At 36.6% G+C, this 23,545-nt stretch overlaps 1 protein-coding gene across 16 annotated transcripts in view; it reads left to right on the plus strand.

Moving 5' to 3' along the window:
* The window catches only part of LOC100119218 (disks large 1 tumor suppressor protein), a 1,703,670-nt gene that overhangs the window by 677,633 nt on the left and 1,002,492 nt on the right, over positions 1-23,545 (plus strand). For 15 of the 16 annotated variants that reach the window (XR_004227336.2, XR_004227337.1, XR_004227338.1 and 12 more), the window contains one exon: positions 22,120-22,335. The exons of the other annotated variant lie outside the window; for it this stretch is intronic. Coding sequence is in view for 12 of the 15 variants with exons in the window: in XM_031928125.2 (XP_031783985.1) it covers positions 22,120-22,335 (216 nt within the window). In the remaining 3 variants the exon portion in view is untranslated. The remainder of the gene's footprint in view (positions 1-22,119; positions 22,336-23,545) is intronic. 16 annotated transcript variants of the gene reach the window in all.

Raw genomic sequence — 23,545 nt, forward strand, 5'->3', positions numbered from 1 at the left:
ATGTCGCCAAGAGTGAGTGCGAGAGAGAATGGAAGAAAGTCTGCGCTGCCCATGCTGCCGCGTTCCGCGCTACGCAACTTAGCTACCGACCGTCGAACCAAATAGTCGAGCTTTTGTAAAACCGCTGAACTTTGTACATTGCGCGCGTACGAATATCGGAGGATTGTAACTGCAACGGAAGCGTGTTCTTGGTGTGTCGCCGGGTACTGTTATTCCTAGTGAGAGTCAACTCCGCGTGTTAGTCATAAGCTGTGCAATAATTGCCACTCGTCTTCCCTCTGCACCCAGCCACACACTCAAGGCCACGAGGCATCTTCCTTGCTGCCTAACGTGGGCCACGGTCATCCGCTTTGCGCCACTCCAGTCGAGTCACGAGGCATCCTTGTGAACCTGCACGACGGCGAATGTAAGTATCCGCTTGATTGCTATTCTCTCTCTCTCTTTCTCTCTGCATTAGGCCCTGCTTCGTCTCTCTCTTGCCTCGCGCTGCATTTGTACCCTGCTTTGCGTTGCATAAAGCTAACTCTGATTTCAAATTGCTCTTTGTTATTTCGCTCCCGACTCTCTACCTTTCCCAGCGCTCGCCTTACATATATATATATATATATATATATATATATATATATATATATATATATTATTCGCTACTAAGTTGCGCAGCATAGACTCACGACGCTCCGCGCGCTCACGTGCTTGAGGACGAACACGTACAGCATACTGCGCTACGGGCCAGGCTTCGTACAGCCTACAAGAAGCCTGCAACGAGCTGCTGCTTTTTCTCCTTTCGAAATTCGACAGATCTGAAGATACGCCACAGTTCTCTTATACACGGGCTAAAGAACTCCGTTATAGTATGTATGTATGTATGTACGTATCCGTTAACTAAATTTTGTCCTTATCATAACTCGAACAGATTGATTTCATATTCTTTAATTTCATAATCTTTAAGAAAGCGTACTGCTAATTCAGTTAGTAGCGGTTTTTACATTTTGCAGACGCTTTTTTTAGAGATTTTTTATTTTTCAGATTTTATTTTTGTCTAATAAAGTTATTGAAATAGTAAATTGTCTGATATATATCTTAAAGAAATATAACCTATATTTTTACCGCGGAAAATTCGTATTCTCGTTCATTTTGGAAAGATATCGTATATTTTACGTTTGTACCCTAGCGGAAATGGATTTTGTGCCAAAGTGTGCCATAGTGTGCCATAATGTTCCAGAGTATTCAAAATCGAAAATTTACTATACTTTGGCATACCTTGATATACTTTGGCACACTTTGGTACACTCTGGCACATTTTGACACACATGGATTTTTCGGGAATTGAGGACTTAGAAAAGTTTTTGTCGAAATCCGGAAAACTTTGATTCCCGGCGGATTCCCCTGTTAAAGCTTATTTTTCCAACATTTACGGCGGACAGCAGCTTTAAGGCAATAACGGACAATTGTTAATTAATATTGTAAAAGTACTAAGTATTTAAAGCTACTTGAAGTACATGAGTCTAAATTTTTGTATCAACTGTAACAAGTACTCGTGGCTCAGTAGTAGACCTCCAGCTTACTAACCCAGAGGATCCAGGTTCAAGTCTTACCAACGCTGGAATTTTTTTTTTTTTTTTAATAAATTATTTATTGTTATGTACTACTGAGACTATACATACGATATGACGGCATCGTGCAGTGACAATGTTTTGGCGCGTGGACGGCGGGATATACCCACCGAGCCGATGTGCTAAAGTGTACCATAGTGTGCCATACTGTGCCATACTGTGTCAAAAAAGAGATGTTTGTTTTCGAAAAACACATGTGTGTGAAAGTGTACACTTAGAACATACAACATTTCATGACTACCGATACCAACTTTTATATACAGGGTGTTTCATTTTAATCCGACCACGACAAAAAACCATGGAAAAACTAATTTTAACGAAAAATGACCTTAACAAAAGTTGAAGGGGGTAAAGGGGGCCATCGAATGACACAAACACCTTTGACCTTGAACTCGATTTTCAAGGTCATTTGAGGGTAATTGTGATTTTTTTTAATAGGAACCTCTATTTTAGACCTTGGAATCGGATAGAGCGGAAAAAATTACGTCGCAAAGGATATTTTAAGTTTGCTATAGTGACCTTGAGAAAGTCAATTCAAGGTCAAATAACAAAAAATCTGCTAAATAGCTGTTTGTCTGGTTTTATTTTACTGATGTCGAAAGATGACCTTGACAAAAGTTGAAGGGAGCCAAATGGGCCATCTAATGACACCAACACCTTTGACCTTGAACTCGATTTTCAAGGTCATTTGAAGGTCATTGTATTTTTTTAACGGGAACCCCTATTTTTGACCTTGGAATACGGAGCAGCGGAAAAAATTACGTCGGAAATGAAATTTCAAGTTTGCCTAGTGACCTTGAGAAGGTCAATTCAAGGTCAAATAAGAAGTATCAGCCTAAGATTGTTTTCCTTTCAATTTTTTCGTAGAATTATCATTTTGTTATTGTAATAAACATTAAGAGAATAATTGACTTAAAATGTGATAATGCTTTGCTGACTTAAAAGCCATTTTGTAAGGTCAAAAGTGCAAAAATGCAATATCAAATGTTATGTGGAGTCCATATTTATACCCTAACTTTAGTGTTGCCCAGGAACAACGACGTGGACGTAATAGGATTGTGTTCCCTTTGGGGTACTTGATTAGAGTGAGTCTCCTTGCCTCTCACTTTTATTATGTACAGATTTGAATGTAGGTGCCCAAAGACACCACCATTTTTTTGGATTCTATTCAGTTCTTGGGATGTTTTCGTAAGCGAATTTTTATCCTATCTTTAGTATTACTTAGCTCAACAAGGGCAACTAGCACGGGTTAGAGAACGTCGTAATGACAATGAAGATGATCTTCGTGTAATGGTCGTTTTAGCAATGGTTCATTTGAATCCCCACGTTAGTACCCGTGAAATTGAAAAGCAAAGTGGTATACCTATGGCTACTGCTTGGAGTCAACGTTATCATCCATATCATATTACTTTGACTCAGGATCTCACACCTGCTGATATGAGGTTAAGGCTACAGTTTTGCCAATGGGCACGACAAATGATTGCTAATGATCGTCCCTTTTTTCAAGACGTAATGTTTTCTGATGAAGCAAAATTCAAAAGCAATGGAGAGCTTAACCGACACAACTGTCATTATTGGTCGAATGTTAATCCACATTGGTACAGGCAGATAGATAACCAAAATCGTTGGAGTCTTGATGTTTGGTGTGGAATTGTTAACGGATACCTTGTAGGCCCATACTTTTTCGATGAAAATGTAAATGGCCATAATTTTTTACAGTTCCTGAGAGAACGTCTTCCAGTACTTCTTGAAGAAGTAGATTTATACACAAGAGCAAGAATGTGGATTCAATTAGATGGAGCTTCTGCGCACTATGCTCGAATAGTTAGACAATGTCTTAATCAAAATTACCGTGACAGGTGGATTGGACGCACTGGACGTGGAGATTTGGGTGTTCGATGGCCACCGAGATCTCCAGATATTACATCACCCGATTTCTATTTGTGGGGGTATTTGAAAGATGTTGTTTATGAACATGAAACTACAACAAGGGAAGATATGATCCACAGAATTCTAACCGCTTGTGAAAACATCCCAAGAGCTGTATTACTCAGAACAGTAGAACATTTTCAGCAGCGAATTGAATTGTATATCCAACAAAATGGTGGTGTCTTTGAGCACCTGCGTTGAATTTTGAGCAAAAGTGAGAGGCAAGGGGACTCACTCTAATCAAGCACCCTAAAGGGAACACAATCCTATTACGTCCACGTCGTTATTCCTGAGTAACGCTAAAGTTAGGATATAAATATGGACTTCACATAACATTTGATATTGCATTTTTGCACTTTTGACCTTACAAAATGGCTTTAAAGTCAGCAAAGCATAATCACATTTTAAGTCAATTATTCTCTTAATGTTTATTACAATAAGAAAATGATAATTCTACGAAAAAATTGAAAGGAAAACAATCTTAGGCTGATACTTCTTATTTGACCAGCTGTTTAGCAGATTTTTTGTTATTTGACCTTGAATGTACCTTCTCAAGGTCACTATAGCAAACTTAAAATATCCTTTGCGACGTAATTTTTTCCGCTCTATCCGATTCCAAGGTCTAAAATAGAGGTTCCTATTAAAAAAAAATCACAATTACCCTCAAATGACCTTGAAAATCGAGTTCAAGGTCAAAGGTGTTTGTGTCATTCGATGGCCCCCTTTACCCCCTTCAACTTTTGTTAAGGTCATTTTTCGTTAAAATTAGTTTTTCCATGGTTTTTTATCGTGGTCGTATTAAAATGAAACACCCTGTATATATATATATATATATATATATATATATATATATATATATATATTAGTGCTTCGCCCCCCTGCTCGCTTCGCTCGCCAACCCCCCAATTTTATATTTATAAAAGTTTATAAGCTGATTTTAATATAAATAAACCCAATTATCTTTTTATGATAATCGATTAACGTTACGTATTAATATAGTTTATTATAAATAAATTAATTTACCTACTAATGTATTTAGTGGGTAATCAATTATTTTTAATATAATAATTTGTTTTACAATATTATTTATTTTATTTAATTTGCGAAAATTCTTATGTTAAGTCTTATACACTTATTTTTGTTCAGGTTTAATATTTCTTTTAACTATATTTTGTTGTAATTTTCTACTTTATCTTTTAATAAATGTTGTACTATCGTTGTACTAATTTTGATTTTATTGATTGTTTTGATTTTAATTATTTTCTAATGTATTTATAATTTTTGCTGAGATTTCGATTAAATATTCTAATCGATTTTTATGAACTATTTTCACGAATATCAAATTTTACTATATTCATGTTTTTTATTAATCTTTAACCACTATTAATCGTCATCTGTCTAGTGTCTACGTTGATTAACTAAGGTAAAATCTTTTTTTATTTTAATTTATAAATATTCTCTTTAATTAAATAAAATATTATAAATTTAATTTAAGATGGAAAATCAAGATACTTCACATTGTCCTTCGTCATCTCTCCGGCCACCGCCTTTACAACAACCTCAGCGGCCACCTCCTTCCGCCGCCTGAACAGGGCAGAGGCGCAATACCGCGAGATTTAAGACCTGTTCGTGGTCGCAGAGTTGCCCATCATGAATCACGAAATGGTTTGTATTGAAATACACTTTCTATTATACTTTAATGTTCATTAAACTTATTTTTAAAATATACTTTTTGTTTGACAACTGGTGTAAGGATTAATCCTTATCACAGAAATTTGGAAAATGCCGCGGTGTTTATTGCTAAATTTATTAGTGCTATCAACAAAGAAACTGAGAATGATTTAAAGAAGAAATAGACAACATCAAGAGGAAGATAGAGAGTGAAATTGTAGTTATACAAAAAATAAACACCTCAGTAAAATATATTTAGTTTGTTAATTATAAATAAAATGTTTATTTATACTTATTTCTACTACTTACTAATACTTACTTCTAAATGTATAAATAAATAAAGTTATAATTTATATTTATATATTCATGTTATAGATATTTGTTAAATTATGTTAATGAAACTTAATTTTATCATCGTATTATATGTAATTGAAATTATAATGACTATTTGAATCAATTTTTATGTTTTAACGATTATATAAATCTTTTTTTTTTTAAGTTTCTTTTTTGATTGTTTTCTTTAAATTTATGTTAATAACTATATCAATAATAATTAGGAATATACATGTTTGAATGTAACATAAATTATATGTTTAAATTTATGTTATAATCTATGAAATTTATTTAATTTAATTAAAAAGCAAATTTGAAGAAGAAAAAATTGATTCATATAGTCGTTTGGTCATAAAGATTGATTAGTATTTGACATACATTAAAAACATGAAGGAGTATGGTGGGGGGGGCCTAGTGGAGGGGTGGTGGAGGGCCAAGTCGGGGTGGTGGGGGGTGGTGGGGGGGAGTGTTGCCAAAATAATTATATAATATAGGAAGATATATATATATATACACATATACATATGTGTGTGTTTTTTTCTCTCTCGGAGAAGAGGTGTTAGGTAAAATCTTAGAAAGACCATAGCGTAACTTTAGTTATGGGATCGTCGAAACAGCTCCAAGGAACCCGTACCAAGGAACGCTCTTTTGCCTTTATCGGCCTCGGTAAAGGCGCACCTAGCTCTATCTTGTGTGCCCTTGTTCCCCGCGGTACGACCGTCAAGTAGTGCTTCGCGGGGGGGGGGGGGGGGGCGAAAGGCTTTTACGCCCTCTTCTAATTGATGTGGTCATCATCAGGTCTTCTTCTTTCTGCGTCGTACAGGCGTCTTCTTCGCGCGGAATAGTTTGGCTATCCTCTGGACAGCCTCAATTCCGACACGGCTCAGTGACCTTCGTCTAGCTACATTTTTATTCCGCTGTTTCGCCTTGTCTTTGCCTTCTTTTCTCTTCGTCATTTCTAACCTTCTTGAGGATAATCCTTACGTAGTTGTTTACTGCGTTCCAACCACCTTCCGACGTCAACATTGTTGTCATCATTGACTCAGGTGTCACTCTAATCTGGAGATAACCCTCGAGTTCTTCTCGCTCTATTTGGTATCGCGAACAGTCACAGAGAACATGCTCCGCATCTTCGTTAGCGTCCAAACAAGCTGGGCAGTTTCGACTGTCGTCTAATTTAAATCAGTGCAGATAAGCCCGGAAGCATCCGTGCCACAAAAACTGTGTGAGGTGGTAGTTGACCTCCCCATGTTCTCTTCCAGTCCAATCATCTATTTTTGGTATAAGGCGATGTGTCCATCGTCCTTTGTCACTAACATCCCATCTTGTTTGCCATTCGGCCATTGTTTTCATTCTTGCTGCATCCCAGATATCCTTCTGAGTTTTGTCACTTGTTCTTCTTTTAGTTTGGAATACTTCCTTACTTTCCATCGCCAATAGGTCAATCGGCGGCATACCAGCAATAATGCACACCGCATTGTCCGATACTGTACGGTAAGCGGAATCCACTCTTAGTGCACTCCGTCTGTACACAGTGGTTAGCATTCGGGCATACGATTTCACATGCATTACATCTGCGCATATTGGGGCTCCATATAGCATAATCAATGTGGTTACACTAGCTAAGAGTAACCTTCGCTTCCGAGTTGGGCCTCCTACATTTGGTATCAATCGTGATAGAGCAGCGCCGACTTTTGCTGCTTTATCGCTGACTATTTCTAGATGTCGTTTAAAAGTTAGTCTTGCATTGATAGTGATGCCCAAGTACTTGATGGTTGGTTGAGAAGCTATCTCATGTCCCTCTACCATCAGTTTAATTTCCTCCATCTTCTTCCTACTAGAGATAACAATAACTTCCGTTTTGTGGCTAGCTAGTTCCAGACCCGTCTCCGTTAGCCATTCGTGTATTATACGGGTCGCCTCTTTCGCTATTTCTGTCACCTCTTCTTTATGTTTCGCCTACCACTACTGCTATGTCGTCAGCAAAGCTCACGACTTTTGCTCCTTCAGGTAATTGTAGGCTTAGTACCCCATCGTACATGATGTTTCACGTCGGTGGGCCAAGCACTGACCCTTGAAGTACGCCTCATGTAACTTTATAGGTTTTGGTACCGTCCTCCGTGTCATCTAATAGGATTCTGTCCTTTAAATAGTCGGACATCATTCTTCTCATATATAAGGGCACATCCTGTTTCCGGAGTGCTTCATGTATTTTACTTTATTTAGCCGAATTGAATGCATTTTTGACATCCAATGTAACTATGGCGCAGTACTTCCTTTTTACTCCCTTCCATCTTTCCCCCTCTATCGCTGTTTGCGCAGTGTCGATCACTAGGCTAACTGCGTCCAAAGTTGAAAGATTCTTCCTAAAGCCATATTGATGTTCTGCTATTCCACTTTTTCCTTCTATAAAATAATCCATTTTGACGCAGATTATGCGTTCCAGGATCTTACCCGGGGTATCCAACATGCAGAGCGGTCTGTATGATGAGCAATCCTGAAGTTGCTTCTTTGCTTTTGGCAGAAGCACGAGTCGCTGTTTCTTCCAGTTTGTGAGAAATGTTTCCTCTTCTAGATACGTATTGTACAAGTCTACGAAGATCTCTAGATGAGCATGGATGGTATGCTTCAATGTAATATTGGGAATGCCATCCGGCCCTGGGGCCTTGTTGTTTCCTACCCTTCTGCAGGTAACTAACAATTCCTCAATCATGATCGGTGAAACAGCCTCTTTATTCGCATCTCTTTCGAAGACACTTGGCTCTTCCAGTTGCACGGGGAACAGTGTGGTCACTACCTGGTGTAATAGTTCCGGGCATTTTGAAGGGGGTACGTAGCTTCCTTTAATCTTATTCATTACTATTTTGTAAGGTCGACCCCAAGGGTACTGTTTGACCTCATCCTGTAGTTCTTTAAGGCACTGTCGCTTGTTTTCGCAGATTCATTTCTTGTCCGCGGGAATCTACTATTTCCTGGCCTCTTCCGGTTTTCTAGTATTTCTTTTTTGCCCGTTGTTCTCTTCTTCTGGTTCGGTAATACTCTCTGCGCGCATTTTTAACCTCTTTATCCCACCAATATACTGGTGGTCGTCTACAATTGAGCACTCTTCTCGGCATGGCCGCGTCACAGGCTCGTGTGATATTACCCATCACCTGTTCCGCCTTGCTGTTCACCGTCTCCGAGAGTTGCAATTCTTTCAGTGCCAGTAGGAACATTTCCTTATCATAATCCTTCGTTTTCCAACCGACTCTGTTAGTCCTTGTACTCGCGCTGGGTCTCTGCTCTGATTTTCTTACCTCCATTATTATGGCTTGGTGATCACTATTTGTGTAGTGTTCACTCATGGTCCACTTGTCAATTGAGCTAATAAGGCGACTACTAACAAAGGTCAGGTCTCCAATAGATGCTGCGTCTCCTCTTCTAAAGGTAATAGTGCTCCAAGTTCAGGAGAGCAAATGCTTTTAGCAGTACTCGTCCTCTTTGGTTAATCCTTCGACTGCCCCACTCTACGGCCCATGCGTTAAAATCGCCTGCGATAATTACCGGCTTTCTTCCCACAATATCCTGCACGAGTCGATCTAACTGCCGCTTGAACTGTTCGATCGGTGCGTTAGATGAAGCATAGCATTCCCACATGCCCAGATCGCTGCTCTGCCAGTGTGGTCTTTTTCGCACGATGCCTCGTCCAGAGCCCTGTATGGTTCATATATAATGGCTACGTCGACCTCCGTCTCATGAACGTATTTAAGTAAATACTGTGCTGTCTCGCAGTGATTTAAGTTCAACTGCACTATCTTCATTATCTTCTTTTTTTTCAACTTCTCTACTGTTGATCGGTATACTGGGTATGTGTAGCTACCAGCAGTATGGTCACATTTCTCTATTGCCCCTCTTTCTTGGCAGAGAACGCAGCTCGGTTTGCTTTTACAATCTCTTGCATTATGCCCTTCAACTCCACACTTGTAACAGTGGTTACTTCGATCCTGTGTTACTGTGCAGTTTTTGGCGATATGTCCAAATCCTAGACATTTATAGCAGCGAAGTGGACGTGCATTCCGCTTTATCGCTCGTATTCTGCATACTATCCAGCCTATCCTGATTTTCTGCTTTGCGATCATCTGCTGAGCCATTTTTGCTGGCATTTAAATGACCTCTGTCTACGTATCGCCATATGCCTTGCGCACAAACTTTACTGCCGTTTCCTCCACTGCATTAAAGCCGCTATTTTAAAACTCCCTCCGTAGCGCTTCTATGATGTCCTCCTTAGTGGTTAGATCATCTAAATCCTTTACTTCAAAGACCTCTACATCTTGTAGGGTTCTTATGGTGACACTCTCTTCTAGCACTTCTTGCACCGCTTGTCGAAGTTCCGTTGCCTTCCCTTCCGATGTGCGTTGGAGTTCCAAAAGTAAGTCACCAACCACCGTTTTGCGTATCCTATTTACGCTATCCCCTAGCATCTTCAGTTTTGGGTCTGCTTTCATCTTTCGCAAGATATCAGTGTAGGACTTCCCGTCGGTATCTTTTATGATTAGAGCCTCCGGTCGGGTTGGTCTTGCCTTTGGCGGCTTAGATTTTCTAGTGCCTTTCTGATCTACAACACCATTGTTAATCTTATCGTCTTTTTTGCCTTTTTCTTCTTTTTCTTTCCTGTTTCCACTCTCTGCCAGGGTGGTAATGTCCCTGTTATCGGCGGTGGGCACTGAGTAGTGCTGGAAGTCGTCACTAGTGGCGCACTTTGACCATGCTTTGGCGTCTTGTCCTCTTCTTTTCTTTTCTTATTGGTTTCGTTTTGTGTAGGAGACCGTTCCTTTCTCTTCCTTGGCGTTTCTACCTCCCGTTTTTCTTCTAAGATCAACGAGGTCCGTGAGCTATTTGACATTATCAGTCCAAAGCTAGATTTGGTCTTGCTCGACGCTTCTCTTACGCTGATGAGCCGTTTCTAGAAAGACATGACCTTCCTCATGTCATCCTTAACAATCTTGTAAATGTTTTTGGCTAGACCTACTAGAGCATCCATCTTGTCCAGATGGTTCTGAATCTTGTCCATTAACTCTTCTTCCGCACGATCTGCTGTCTGGATTTCAGACCATAACTCGCGCATTCCCCTGTTTATGACTCCATCACATCCTGATGCGTCACTTGAGGCTAATCTGCCTTTGAGGGCCGAGTAACCCACCTCTATAACCTCCTGTCTTGTTTAAGTTAATTGGCTCCCCCAACATCCATGGAGCCTGCGTCGGCCACCGGGGATTTCACCCGATTGGAACTAACGTCAAGAATGGGCTGCAAAGCTTGACCAGCTTGGGGCAGTTATAATTAACTCACTGTTTATGATTGATTTATATTCGGGGTATCTTCCTCTATCCTGTATCCTAGGAAGGAGCCCTTTAACAAGGTGCTGTCATCCGGGCCAGATGAGCTTTGGTTATTTTAACGAGGTTGCTACTCCTCCCCCTCCTCCTTTCACACCTCTTGTGTAGTGGAGCTTCAGGCTTGGGACAAGCGTAGCGAAGTTGTGTTTGTATGTGTATGTGTGTATACACACACGCACACGAGGGGGGGGGGGGTACTATATGCACACATTCAAACACACACACGCGCACGCGCGCGCGCGCGGGGATGCCGATACATGGTATGTGGCCCGTCCCCTAGGGGGGGGGGGGGGGTGACAAACTCACTTAGAAGCAGCTGAGATTTATCACCTGATCCCTGCTGCATGTAGAGACGTAGGTAATATGGAAATGGAGGCAGACAGGGATAAGAGAGCTGTTTGCATAACGCAAAAGAATGCGCTCTTGGATCGCCTTGGCAGCGGAATCGATAAATTGATGAACTATATCAGGGATAGGCACAATGTGCACAAACAAATTAAAGATCTTGCTTGAATCATAAGAGCAGGATCTGAAAATCTCTGCATGGCAGACGATAACTCACAGCAATGCCAACACCCAGGAACTCAGGGAAGAAAAGTCCGGACAACCCCAAGTCTTAGATCTTGGGAGATGGGTACAACAAAGGAAGCCCCATCTACAATGCAGGATAAAAATGGAGGAAATAAAAGAGAGGATAATCAACCTAAAAAGGCAACGTGGCAGAAAGTCGTCACAAGAAAGTCAAAAAAAGGAGAAAAAAGCAAGCAAAGAGGATAAAAGTGTCCCTGGCGTTACATACCAGAATAAGACCCGCAAGGATAAACCAAAGCGGGCAATACCTCTCAGACCGAATGCTTTAATCATCAAGGCTGCAGAAGGAAAGAGCTATGCAGACATTTTGTCAAAAATTAAAGCAGCTCCGTCACTAAAGGCGCTGGAGAATAGCGTAAATAAAATACGCAGAACAGTTGCAGGAGATCTTCTGATAGAGCTTAAACGCACAAGAGGAGTCAAAACCTCCAAGAAGTAGTTACAGCAGTACTAGTAGAAAGCGCCACAATAAAAGCACTCCAGCAAGCAGAAACCATTGAAGTAAGAGATCTGGACATGCTTACCTCAAAAAAGGAGGTACTAGAAGCTCTACAGAAGAAAATTAGCAAAGAGAACATCATAGAAAACTTTACGATACCATCTCTGCGAAAGACTTACGGTGACACGCAGATTGCAGTTTTACGGGTACCAGCTCAGATAGCGGATAAAATCGCTAAGCTACAGAAGATCAGAATAAGATGGGTCTACTGTAGGATCTGGGTGGCTAACTGAAAAAACGAGCCGCTTAGGTGTTATAAATGTCTAGGTTTGAGCCATATCGGCAGAAACTACACAGTAACTGAAGATAGAAGTAAGCTTTGCTTTAAATGTAGAAAAGATAGGCACAAAGCGAAGGAGTGTAAGAATCAATCTAAATGTGTACTCTGCAAAGGAGGGACAGGTGGGAAGAGTGACCACGCAAATGGTAGCTATGCATGCCCAGTTCACCGAACTGCAGTACAAGCCACTGACGGACAAAGAAAATGAAAATAGTGCAGTAAAATATGAATCACTGCGCGACTGCACAGGACCCACTGAGCCAGTATGTCAGTGAAACAGATATCGACATAGCCATCGTCTGTGAACAACACAGAGACCTGGACAAACCATCGAGGAATGTGGACAGTACTGGTAAAGCGGCAATATGGGCATGCGGACAGCTATTTGGATCTGCGAATGATAAAGTAAAGCAGGTAATAAAAAATATTAATCAATCCTGCGACGCAATAGTGCCAAGGAGGGCTCCCAATAATAGACGACTGCTAGTATACTGATGGGATAAAGAAATTGACTCTGCCCGCAGTGAGTGTCATCAAACGCAAAGACGGGAACAGCGGGCTCGGCAGAAATATTACAAGACTGGTCGTAGTTGAGAAATGGTAGACACCCTAAATAAAAAAATGAAGAATGCTAAACGGATTCTTGAGAAAAAAATCCGAAAAAATAAACGACCGTGCCTTAAAGAGTTACAGGACGAGGTTGAGCTAGATCCCTGCTGAGGTTCAAGTAGTAATGAAGAAGATAAAGGAAGGATATTTCCCCTCCTAAGAGCCCGGAATTGCTGGAATGTATTGTGACCACCCCTTCAACTGAAAGTAACAGATATCCTTGAAGTAGAGGCAAATGACGAAATCATTCTAACAATCAATGTAATCAATGAATATTTCGATTTCGTCGCGATGGCGCCACCCGAAAGTAAGCCGCCTGACATGGATGATATAAATGTTTACAAGTGTCATAAAAATAAAAAAGTTTCAATTGTGATGTGTTTTATTTGTGGTGGTTTTTATGATAAGAGTTGTTTTGAAAGATTGAATAACACAAAATTCATTGGAAAAAATATGGTAATTTGCCCTGAACAAATGCCATAACCTCAAACTACAATGAGTCAACACTAAATGAAGATACAAGAAAAGTAATTGCACAGTTAAGATTAAGTATGATAAACGAAATAAGAGAAATGGTATTAAATGAATTAGAAGAAGATAAAACGTCCAGTGCCAGTCAGCAGGAGGATGAGGATGAAGCAAAAGATATACATAATCTAAAGAAAGAAAACAAGTTACCAAAATTATTAAACATTGAACTACAAGATAAAAACTCATTACTCAAAGAATATCTGAATCATGTTAAACAAGTTAAGAACAAGTCTTTTTCCCAAGTTCTTACTGATGAATTTCCTAAACAAAAACGAATTCCCAAAATCATTATAAAGAAGAAAAATAGAGATGATGGTAATGACCTGAAGAGAAATATCACTCATTATTTGAAGAAAGAAAAATCAATTCAAACAAAGAAAGTGATATTCAAGAATGATAGTGAATTTATTATTAGCTGCATGAATGAAGCAAGTGCTATTGATACCGAAAAATCGCTAACTAAGAAATTATCCAATACATGTACTATTGAAAAAGAAGAGGTTAAAAAACCCAGGCTAAAAGTAGTCGGATTTGATAACTATGAACAAATGGACATAAAAACTATAGAAGAGGATATAAATACTAGAAACTTTAAGAAATTTGAAAGTAAATGTACAGTTGTGCACGCGTACGTAAATAAAAAAACAAAATTACAAAGTGTCATTTTAGAAGTTACTGCTGAAATATACAAACACATTAGAGAAAGCAAAAACAGGATTTTTGTAGGATACCAGAATTGCAGAGTTTATGATGACTTAAACCTACATCCTTGTTTCAATTGTGGTAGGTTTGGACATTAATGAAAAGGTGTGTTTGAAATGTGCTGGATCTCATAATAGTGTAACAGGATAAATGTAATGTGCTGCGTGAATTGCCTATACAGTAACAATACGTACAAAACACAGTACGATACTAAGCATGTTACAAACGATAATCAACACTGCCAAGTTCTAATAAACAGAATTAATAAGTATATAGCAATTACTGACTATCCATTGACTCCAGTTATCCAGAGATACATCGGTAAGATAGTTATCTACAAAAACGCCGGAGCTGAATCAACAAATGCAAGACAGAAATCACAATCCATGACGTCACTATCACCACGCAGCAGTATTCTTTCAATCCCAAGGAAAACCCACGCAGCTAAAAACGGTAATACGATCATGGAGCAGAACATCGAGTTAATTGACAGTGTACAAAAAGATATAATTCAAACAGAAAATACTTTTCATAGTGTTATCACTCTCAATAATTACGTGAAATATAAAAAAGAATATATTTTATACTTAAATATTCGCAGCCTTACTGGTAATTTTTTACAACTCCAAGCACTTATTGAGAGCTTAAATACTAAGCCTAGTATTATAGTTTGCGTCGAAACCATTGATCATAGATTATTGCAACTATTTTAATCTGAACGGATACAAATTATATTACAATAATAGCAAAATAAACAAATCGGATGGTGTAGTGATGTATATTGAGAATTCCATTATTGAAAGTACTGAAATTAATGAAATAGGTAAACTTAAAATAATTAATTCAATCATTGAAACTGATAATGGCAATATAGAGATATCAGCACTATACAGATCACATGACATTCCAAAAATTGAATTTATTACCAATATAAAACAATTACTATATAACAAGAAATATGCTAACAATCACTTAATTATAGGTGATTTTAACATTGACCTACTAAATCTAGATAATATTAGTCAGGAATTTCTGAACAATTTTTTAGATAATGGTTATCTACCGGGATTTCAAGGTATTACTAGACCGTCCGATAGGAATAATAACACTGGAACATGCATTGATAATATATTTACTAAAGCTAAGACAATACACACTTTACATTTTAAATTATTAAGTACAGTAACAGATCATTACCCATTATTTACAGCATTAAGTAAATTAAAGAAAAAAAAAATATAGAAGAATCAATAACCCAAATAAATTATGATAAATTAAGTAGCATAGCCAGTAGAGAAAAATGGAGTACAGTATTCTCAATGCATGATCCTAATATAGCTGTGAATACATTGTAAGAAAAAATAAATAATTGTGTACAACGGGCTACTTTCATAAAGAAATTAAACAATAAACAAAATAACAAAGTACCCAGAAGTAAATGGATCACTAAGGCAATACTAAATTCTTGCGAAAGAAAAGAAATACTATACAAATTATGGAAAACTGAACCAAATAATGTGAATCTAAAGATAGAATATCGGAATTATATTAAAATTTTAAATAGGGTAATTAAAGAAGCAAAAATAATATATGATAGAGATCAGGTTGTAAAAAATAGTGCTAATCCCAGAAACCTGTGGAGAGTAATCAAACAAACACTAGGTAAAAATGCGAAAAAAGATAGAAATATAAACCAGATTTATGATGATAGGAAAAATTTAATAAATAATCATACAGATATTGCTAACCATTTCAACTCTTACTTTAGTAGCATCGGCAAAATATTGAGTGATCAAATAGTGCAACCAATGAATGTAAACGTCAAATTACCAAAGATAAATAATAATTCTATTTTTATTACGCCTACTAATTACTTTGAAATTACTGGCATAATTCAAAATATGAAATTAAAGAATGGCGGAGTAGACAACATAAACTCTAAATCACTAAAAACTCTAACACAGTACTAATTGATCGAGAAACGTACTACTTACTCTAACGTAGTAATTGATCGAGAAAAGTGATTGCAATCGGGGTACTATTGTCTAATTTCTCATAAATAATCTTGGTTATTTCTGCCAGAGCATCTTTCGCACCTCTATTTTTAACAAAACCATATTGTTTACTGGATACAATATTAAATGTACTAATAAAAATCAATATTCTATTATAAATGATTTTTTGGAAGATCTTTGCTACATTGGATATTAAAGATATTGGTCTATAATTAGTTATATTCCTCTTGTTTCCAGTTTTATGTATCGGTATTATATCAGCATTTTTTAACGCAGTCGGCCATATAGATTTTTCTATGCATATATTTATAATATGTACCAGTGGGTCTACTAACGCCTACTAATTACTTTGAAATTACTGGCATAATTCAAAATATGAAATTAAAGAATGGAGGAGTAGACAACATAAACTCTAAATCACTAAAAACTCTAACACAGTACATAGTAGACCCACTGGTACATATTATAAATATATGCATAGAAAAATCTATATGGCCGACTGCGTTAAAAAATGCTGATATAATACCGATACATAAAACTGGAAACAAGAGGAATATAACTAATTATAGACCAATATCTTTAATATCCAATGTAGCAAAGATCTTCCAAAAAATCATTTATAATAGAATATTGATTTTTATTAGTACATTTAATATTGTATCCAGTAAACAATATGGTTTTGTTAAAAATAGAGGTGCGAAAGATGCTCTGGCAGAAATAACCAAGATTATTTATGAGAAATTAGACAATAGTACCCCGATTGCAATCACTTTTCTCGATCAATTACTACGGGTGTACCACAAGGTACTATCTTAGGTCCACTGTTTTTTATTATATATGTTAAGGATCTCTTGCAAAATATGCCTGCAAATTCAATAATATCATATGCGGATGATACAGCAATTATTTCGACGGATAGTTCTTGGACAGGAGTAGAGGAAAAAATGACTAACTACCTGTATAAAGTATCTAACTGGCTTGCACTAAATAAGCTATCACTAAACATTGACAAAACAGTTTGTATGACGATCGGGAACTACTCTGATAGCGTACCTAAAGATTTTTTAATACAAATTGATGGCAAAGACATCAAAAGAGTTGAAAATACCAAGTACTTAGGAATTATTTTTGATTATAATATGAAATGGATAAATCATATACAGTATTCAATAAATAAGTTGCAATATATGGTATTTATTTTTGGAAAGATTAATAGATTTATGCAAATTAAAAGTTTAAAAATGATATATTATGCATTTTTTCATAGTGTTATAAATTATGGTATAATAGCTTGGGGTGGTGCTTACTCTACTGCTACCAATCTATTACAAAGGCTACAAAACAGAATTTTGAAAATCATAAACAAAAATAATTTTACTCAGGATAATCCATTGAGTATTGGGCAACTATTTGCATATCAATCACTAATATACCACTACAACACATTAAAAGTTAAATTTTTAAATTCAGAAAGCAAAACTAGGAATAAAAGCATTCAGATACCTAGGAGACTTAAGACTATAAGTAATAAGAATAGTTATATTAAAGCCATAGGAGTTTATAATGATCTGCCAAATAACCTAAAAACTTTAAGCTCTAAGAATTATACTTATAAACTAAGAGATTGGGTTAAGTTTCACATGTAAAAAAAAAAAATCTTTTTTATAACATTAATAAGAAATATTGATAATGTATTTATAAATTGCTATGTATTCTGTATACAAATTTTATTAAAACGTTATTAATCAATCTTTCATATTGTAAAACTGTTAAAGTGTAAGTTAGGTACTACATATCTTGAAATAGATTTTATTTTAGTTATAAGGAACTATAGTTAGTAAGTATACCGGCCTCGCGAACAGGTAACTGCGTTTAGCTCTACGGGAATTTTACTATTATGTAAATAATATGTAATTTTTTGTCTGGTTAATAAAATAAAAAAATAAAAATAAAATCACCACAGAGGAATCACTGGCTGCATGCAAAAAAATTGGGAACAACAAGGCTCCAGGCCTGGATAGCATACCAAATATTGCATTGAAACAAGCTATACAGGCACGATGTCTTTGTGAACTTGTACAATTTATGTCTTGAAGAAGGTACGTTTCCTCAGAACTGGAAGAAGCAACGCCTGGTGCTACTACCAAAAGGAGATAAGCCACCTGGAGAAGCTGCCTCATACAGACCATTCTGCATGCTGGACACCCCAGGCAAGATTTTAAAGCGCATAATTGGCGTTAAAATGAACCAGCGGAATATTAATACAGCAGCAGGAAAAAACGCTCCACTCTTGACGCCATAAGCTAAGTAGTCGCCACCGCCAGAATTGCAATAGAAGAAAAAAGATGAAAAGGAGGATTCAAGAAGTACTGTGCTATTATTACACTAAATGTTAAAAATGCGTTTAACTCAGCTAGCTGGGGCAAGATACACGAGGTACTATGGGAAAAAGAGCTACCCACATATATACAATGGATTATGTCTGACTACCCGAAAGACAGAACCCTTTTCTATGACACAGAGAGCGGCACGAAAACCTATCAAGTAACCAGAGGGGTCCCACACGGGTCAGTGCTTTGCCCATTATTGTGGAACATAATGTACGATGGAGTACTTAGGCTAGAGCTACCCGATGGGGCAACGGTTGTAGGGTTTGCAGATGACATTGCAGTAGTGGTAGTAGCAAAGCAAAAGAAAGAGATAACGGAAATCGCTAACGAGGCAGTAGACATAATCCACGATTGGCTAAAGCAGACTGGATTTGAGCGCGCTAGCCATTAAACGGATACTATCTAGTAGGAAAAAACGCTGACAGTGGACGAACACGAAATAGACTCTCAGCCGACCATTAAGTACCTGGGAATCACCATAGACGCTAGACTAATGTTTAAGCAGCATCTCAAAACGGTGAGCAATAAGATAGCAAAAGTCGGTGCTGCACTATCGCGACTAATGCCAAATGTAGTTGGGCCAACGTAGGGTCGAAGGTCACTAGACAGTGTAACTACATCAATTATGTTATATAATATAGTATAACATAGTCGATGCTTTACATATTTGCTTGCAAACAGATATTACTTATTCAGAACTAAATGCTGCATAAATTTGTATCAGATATGGAAGATACATCGTTGGTCCCTACGAAGAGTAATACGGCTCAGATTTGCCACCAAGACTAGTATGGTTCAGATTTGCCGCGAAGACTAGTAAATTTTAGATCTTTCCCACATGAAAAAATCCAATTATTTTTGAGATAAATAAATAGTCATTTTGGTTAAAATTAATAAAATTGCAATATTTTTTAAGTTGCAAAAATTTTTTTGAAAAATTCCGGAATTTAAAGTTTTTATTGAAAACTTTAATTAGAAGAAAAAAATTAATATTAAATTGCATAACAACTTTTTGAATTTTGAAATTTTTAAAAAATTTTTTGGCAACTTTAAAAATATTCACTCTTATTAGTTTTAACCAAAATAACTATTCGTTTATCTCTAAAACAATTAGATTTTTTCATGTGGGAAAGTTCTGAAATGTACTAGTCTTCGCGGAATATCTAAACCGTACTAGTCTTCGTAGCAAATCTGATTCGCACTACTCTTCGTAGGGACCGATGACACTTTGAGTTCACTGACATACAATGTCCATCAACTAATCCATCTACCTACAAGTGTATACAATTGGGGCCCATTCGATTCGCATTCTACTTATTTATTTAAAGCAACATATCATAAATTATTGCAAGCAATACATTGTGCTAAAGGAGTTATATTGCAAATTGTCAGGTACGAAAATAGTCAACGATCTATACAAATGCTAGAAGAAAGTGTTCATTCTAATTGTGTTTTTTAATTTGAATTTTTAACATCTTCACGAGCGAAAAAATCATTTCAGATATCAAATATTACTTATTTAGGCATAGAAAAAAAAGTTAGTAGTACTTTAACAGAACAATTTAATTTTTCAAAAAAGTATAAAGGATTTTATAAAATTCTTCTAGATAGTTGTTTATTTACGAGCGCTCAAAAAGAAAATAAACGGTCATGTAACTATTTTGCACGGCTCGCTGATAACAAATTTGTTAAACTGCTACATTTTATAGTGAAACCTGACAGTAAGCAGGAATTTACTTTTTTTTAGATTATTAAGACAAGACCAAACAAATATTCTACTATTATACGGGAATTTACTAAACTTTCAAATAAGATATGTATTTAAACAAATCAAATAAAGAAAACGCCGAATCAATTATTTTATTAAAATTGTAAAAAAAATGTTTTTTTATCTGTATTTTAAAAATTATTTATTGTATACAGATAAATATATCCATTTTTATATTTTTTACAAATGCAATAAAAAATTTTATTTTTATACAAAATGTTACCCTTTATATTTTTGTCTTTATTATCACGAGTTAAAATTTAAATTCACTATTTTATATATCAATATATACAATTTTTCATTTATCACGTGATATTGCACCAATAGACGACACGGGGAAGTGAATTACTACCTTACGCAGTTTTTGAGCGGACATGGGTGTTTTTGAGCCTACTTACACCGCTTTAAGATAGAGGATAATCCAAATTGCCCAGTATGTTTGGAAGCAAACGAAGATGCGGAACATGTCTTCCCTGACTTGCTAAGAACTAACTGTGCGTGCGATACACAGCTTATTTAAAACCTTGCAGTGATCCTCAATTTTGATTCTCGTTTTACACATAAAAATAAGGTAGATCAAATAACAATTGTTCGGGTTATGTAAGAGCGGGAGGGGGAATTTTGAATTTCGTGCCGTAGCGCGGCGAGCGCATGCGCGCGCTGATGTGGGCCTCTCTCGTTTGCGCGGGCTCCGGCGCGCGGGAGCACGTGCAGTTCAGTTCTGATAGCTCCTCTCGAGTAGTCAATCGACATTGCGCTTTTGTACTTGCGATTGCAAAAGCCTCTTTGTAAATTGTGTTCGAATAGAGTCGTCATCATCGTCCTTTTCAGGACGATCGACACTCTTTATTGTATTACCGTGCGTTGCGTAGTGTGTGTGCATTTTGCGTGCGGTGTGCGGATTGTGTGAGTTGTGTGTGATTGTGTTGGGACTTCGGCCACGTGTGAGCTTCCTCGCCGTATCGATCTCTACCCGGCGATTGCTACCTACGCGGCAGGGCTAAAAGGCCTGCCCGTGGTCCAGGATTGGTTCCCTCGAGACGTCGAGGCGTCCTGCGACCGAGAAAGGTGCATCCCACCAACGTGCGGCCAGAGCTTTACGTCGCGCCGTCCACGTCTCGTTCTGCGAATAAGGTAGGAAAGCTATCCAGCGTGCGAAAGGTACCTCGCGGCGATAGGATTAACTTACTTGCGTTTCTTTCTCTGTTGTTGCCTATAGTAGAGTCTCTCTTTTTTTGTATAAGCGTACGTTGTAATTACGTTTCTCTCTTTTTGTTTAGTCTATCCTAGAATCACTTTTCTTTGTATAATTTCCTTATTTCTAAAATAAAGCTTTAGGCTTGTCCCAGCTTTTCTCTCTACTCCGTGAGAGTTTTTACGACGAGGCAAGTCGTCTTTTTTTCTCCCGCGAAATTCATTGTGTTTTGCGTCGATTGATTCACCCAAACGTCCCTCACTCATTCCACCATTTTAATTTAATATATATATATATATATATATATATATATATATATATATATATATAATTTTAACTTATTAGCTTACGTTCAATAATATAAAAAACGATTACGTTGCATTTTACAAATCGACTCATGACCGACGCTGACATACTAAAATACATTCAGACTACAATGTATGCTTAAGAAAGATAGCAGCTTTTAAGTCACCTAAATTTTAACAGATTTTTGCATTTTGTTAATATTATCATTATACGTCGTATGACGTAACATTGAGAATACTAATGTTGCCTTTTAATTCTAATTGACAGACCGGTTAAGGTAAGAACTAGCATTTATTTAATAGCTAATTGCAGTATGTTCGCAGAAAAAACTATGGACACAATCTTAAAGAAATAGAATTGTTGAAAGGTGAAAATGGTTTTGGATTTAGTATAGCTGGAGGAATCAGTAATCAACATATTCCTGGAGATAATGGGATATATATTACAAAAATTCAAGATAAAGGTGCGGCCCAAATCGATAGTCGTTTACGAGTAGGACAAAAATTAGTAGCAGTCAAAAATATATTTGTGAGTATATATTTAAAATATTAAATAATATATTGTTTCTTAGGTGCTACATTTGCAAATACATACATCACACTTTTCCCCTTGTGTGTAGTATACTATTTTTTAATAGTAAGTCACGATCAAACTTGATATCAAAATATATTTTTCACATTCGGAAATATTTTATACATAAATTTAAATATTTCATCTATTACTTTAAAAAAAAGTATAACATTTCTAAAAAAAAAAAATTAACTTTTAGAAAAGTAAAAGGTTAGGCGATTTTGATATATTCCGCAACGAAATTATAGATAGAGAAGAACTGAGGTCAATCAAACAAAGTCAAGTTTATTATATTTAATCCTAAAGAAGCGAGGAACGACTCTCAAGATAATTACTACGTAACTTGCCATGCCCATTTCATTTTGTTTATTGGTGAACAACTAAAATTTTCTTGTTATGTACTAGAATTTTATACAAACACCATAAGTACAATGAAATGGGCATAGCAAGTTACGTAGTAATTATCTTGAGAGTTGTTTCTCGCTTCATTACGATTAAGGGGATGGATACACCTAAAAAAGTTTTCTAAAAATAATCGACAAAAATTGTTTAAACACTTTAAAAAGTAACAAATTTTATGTTAATATCCAGACAACTTTTTTAAATAATATTCTTTTGCAAAAAGCCCACACTCATCTGGAAACTATATGTTTAAAGCATATCTATTAGTATAAAAGTGCCCTTCGAAGCCTAAATCTTAAGTAAGTTTGCGGTAGCTGAAAAATGGAAATTCAGAATTTTTGCTTACAAAGAAATTTCATACCTGATAGCACATATAAACATGGTTTTATGTTTCTTACATTATACCTGAATATATTTAATAGTTTTATTCATTTTTTAAACGATTTTGGAAAAATATAAACAAAAAATTTAATTTTTTATTTTTTGACAATTTAAGGTGTATCCGTTCCCTTAAATATAATAAACTTGACTTTGTTTGATTGATCTCAGTTTTCTTCGATCTGTAATTTCATTGCGGAATATATCAAACTTGCCTTACCTTTTACCTTTTTAAAAGTAAATTTTTTTTAGAGATTCTTCACAAAGCCCAAGATAATTCTTTTTGACAGCTGACCATGTATAACGTTGTTGATCGAATCGTTCAATATTCCTAAATAAATACTACATGACTTAACTTCGTCTCTTGTTATGGGATATTTAGCTGTGT

The sequence above is a fragment of the Nasonia vitripennis genome (genome assembly GCF_009193385.2).
Source record: "Nasonia vitripennis strain AsymCx chromosome 4 unlocalized genomic scaffold, Nvit_psr_1.1 chr4_random0003, whole genome shotgun sequence".
Lineage (NCBI taxonomy): Eukaryota > Metazoa > Arthropoda > Insecta > Hymenoptera > Pteromalidae > Nasonia > Nasonia vitripennis.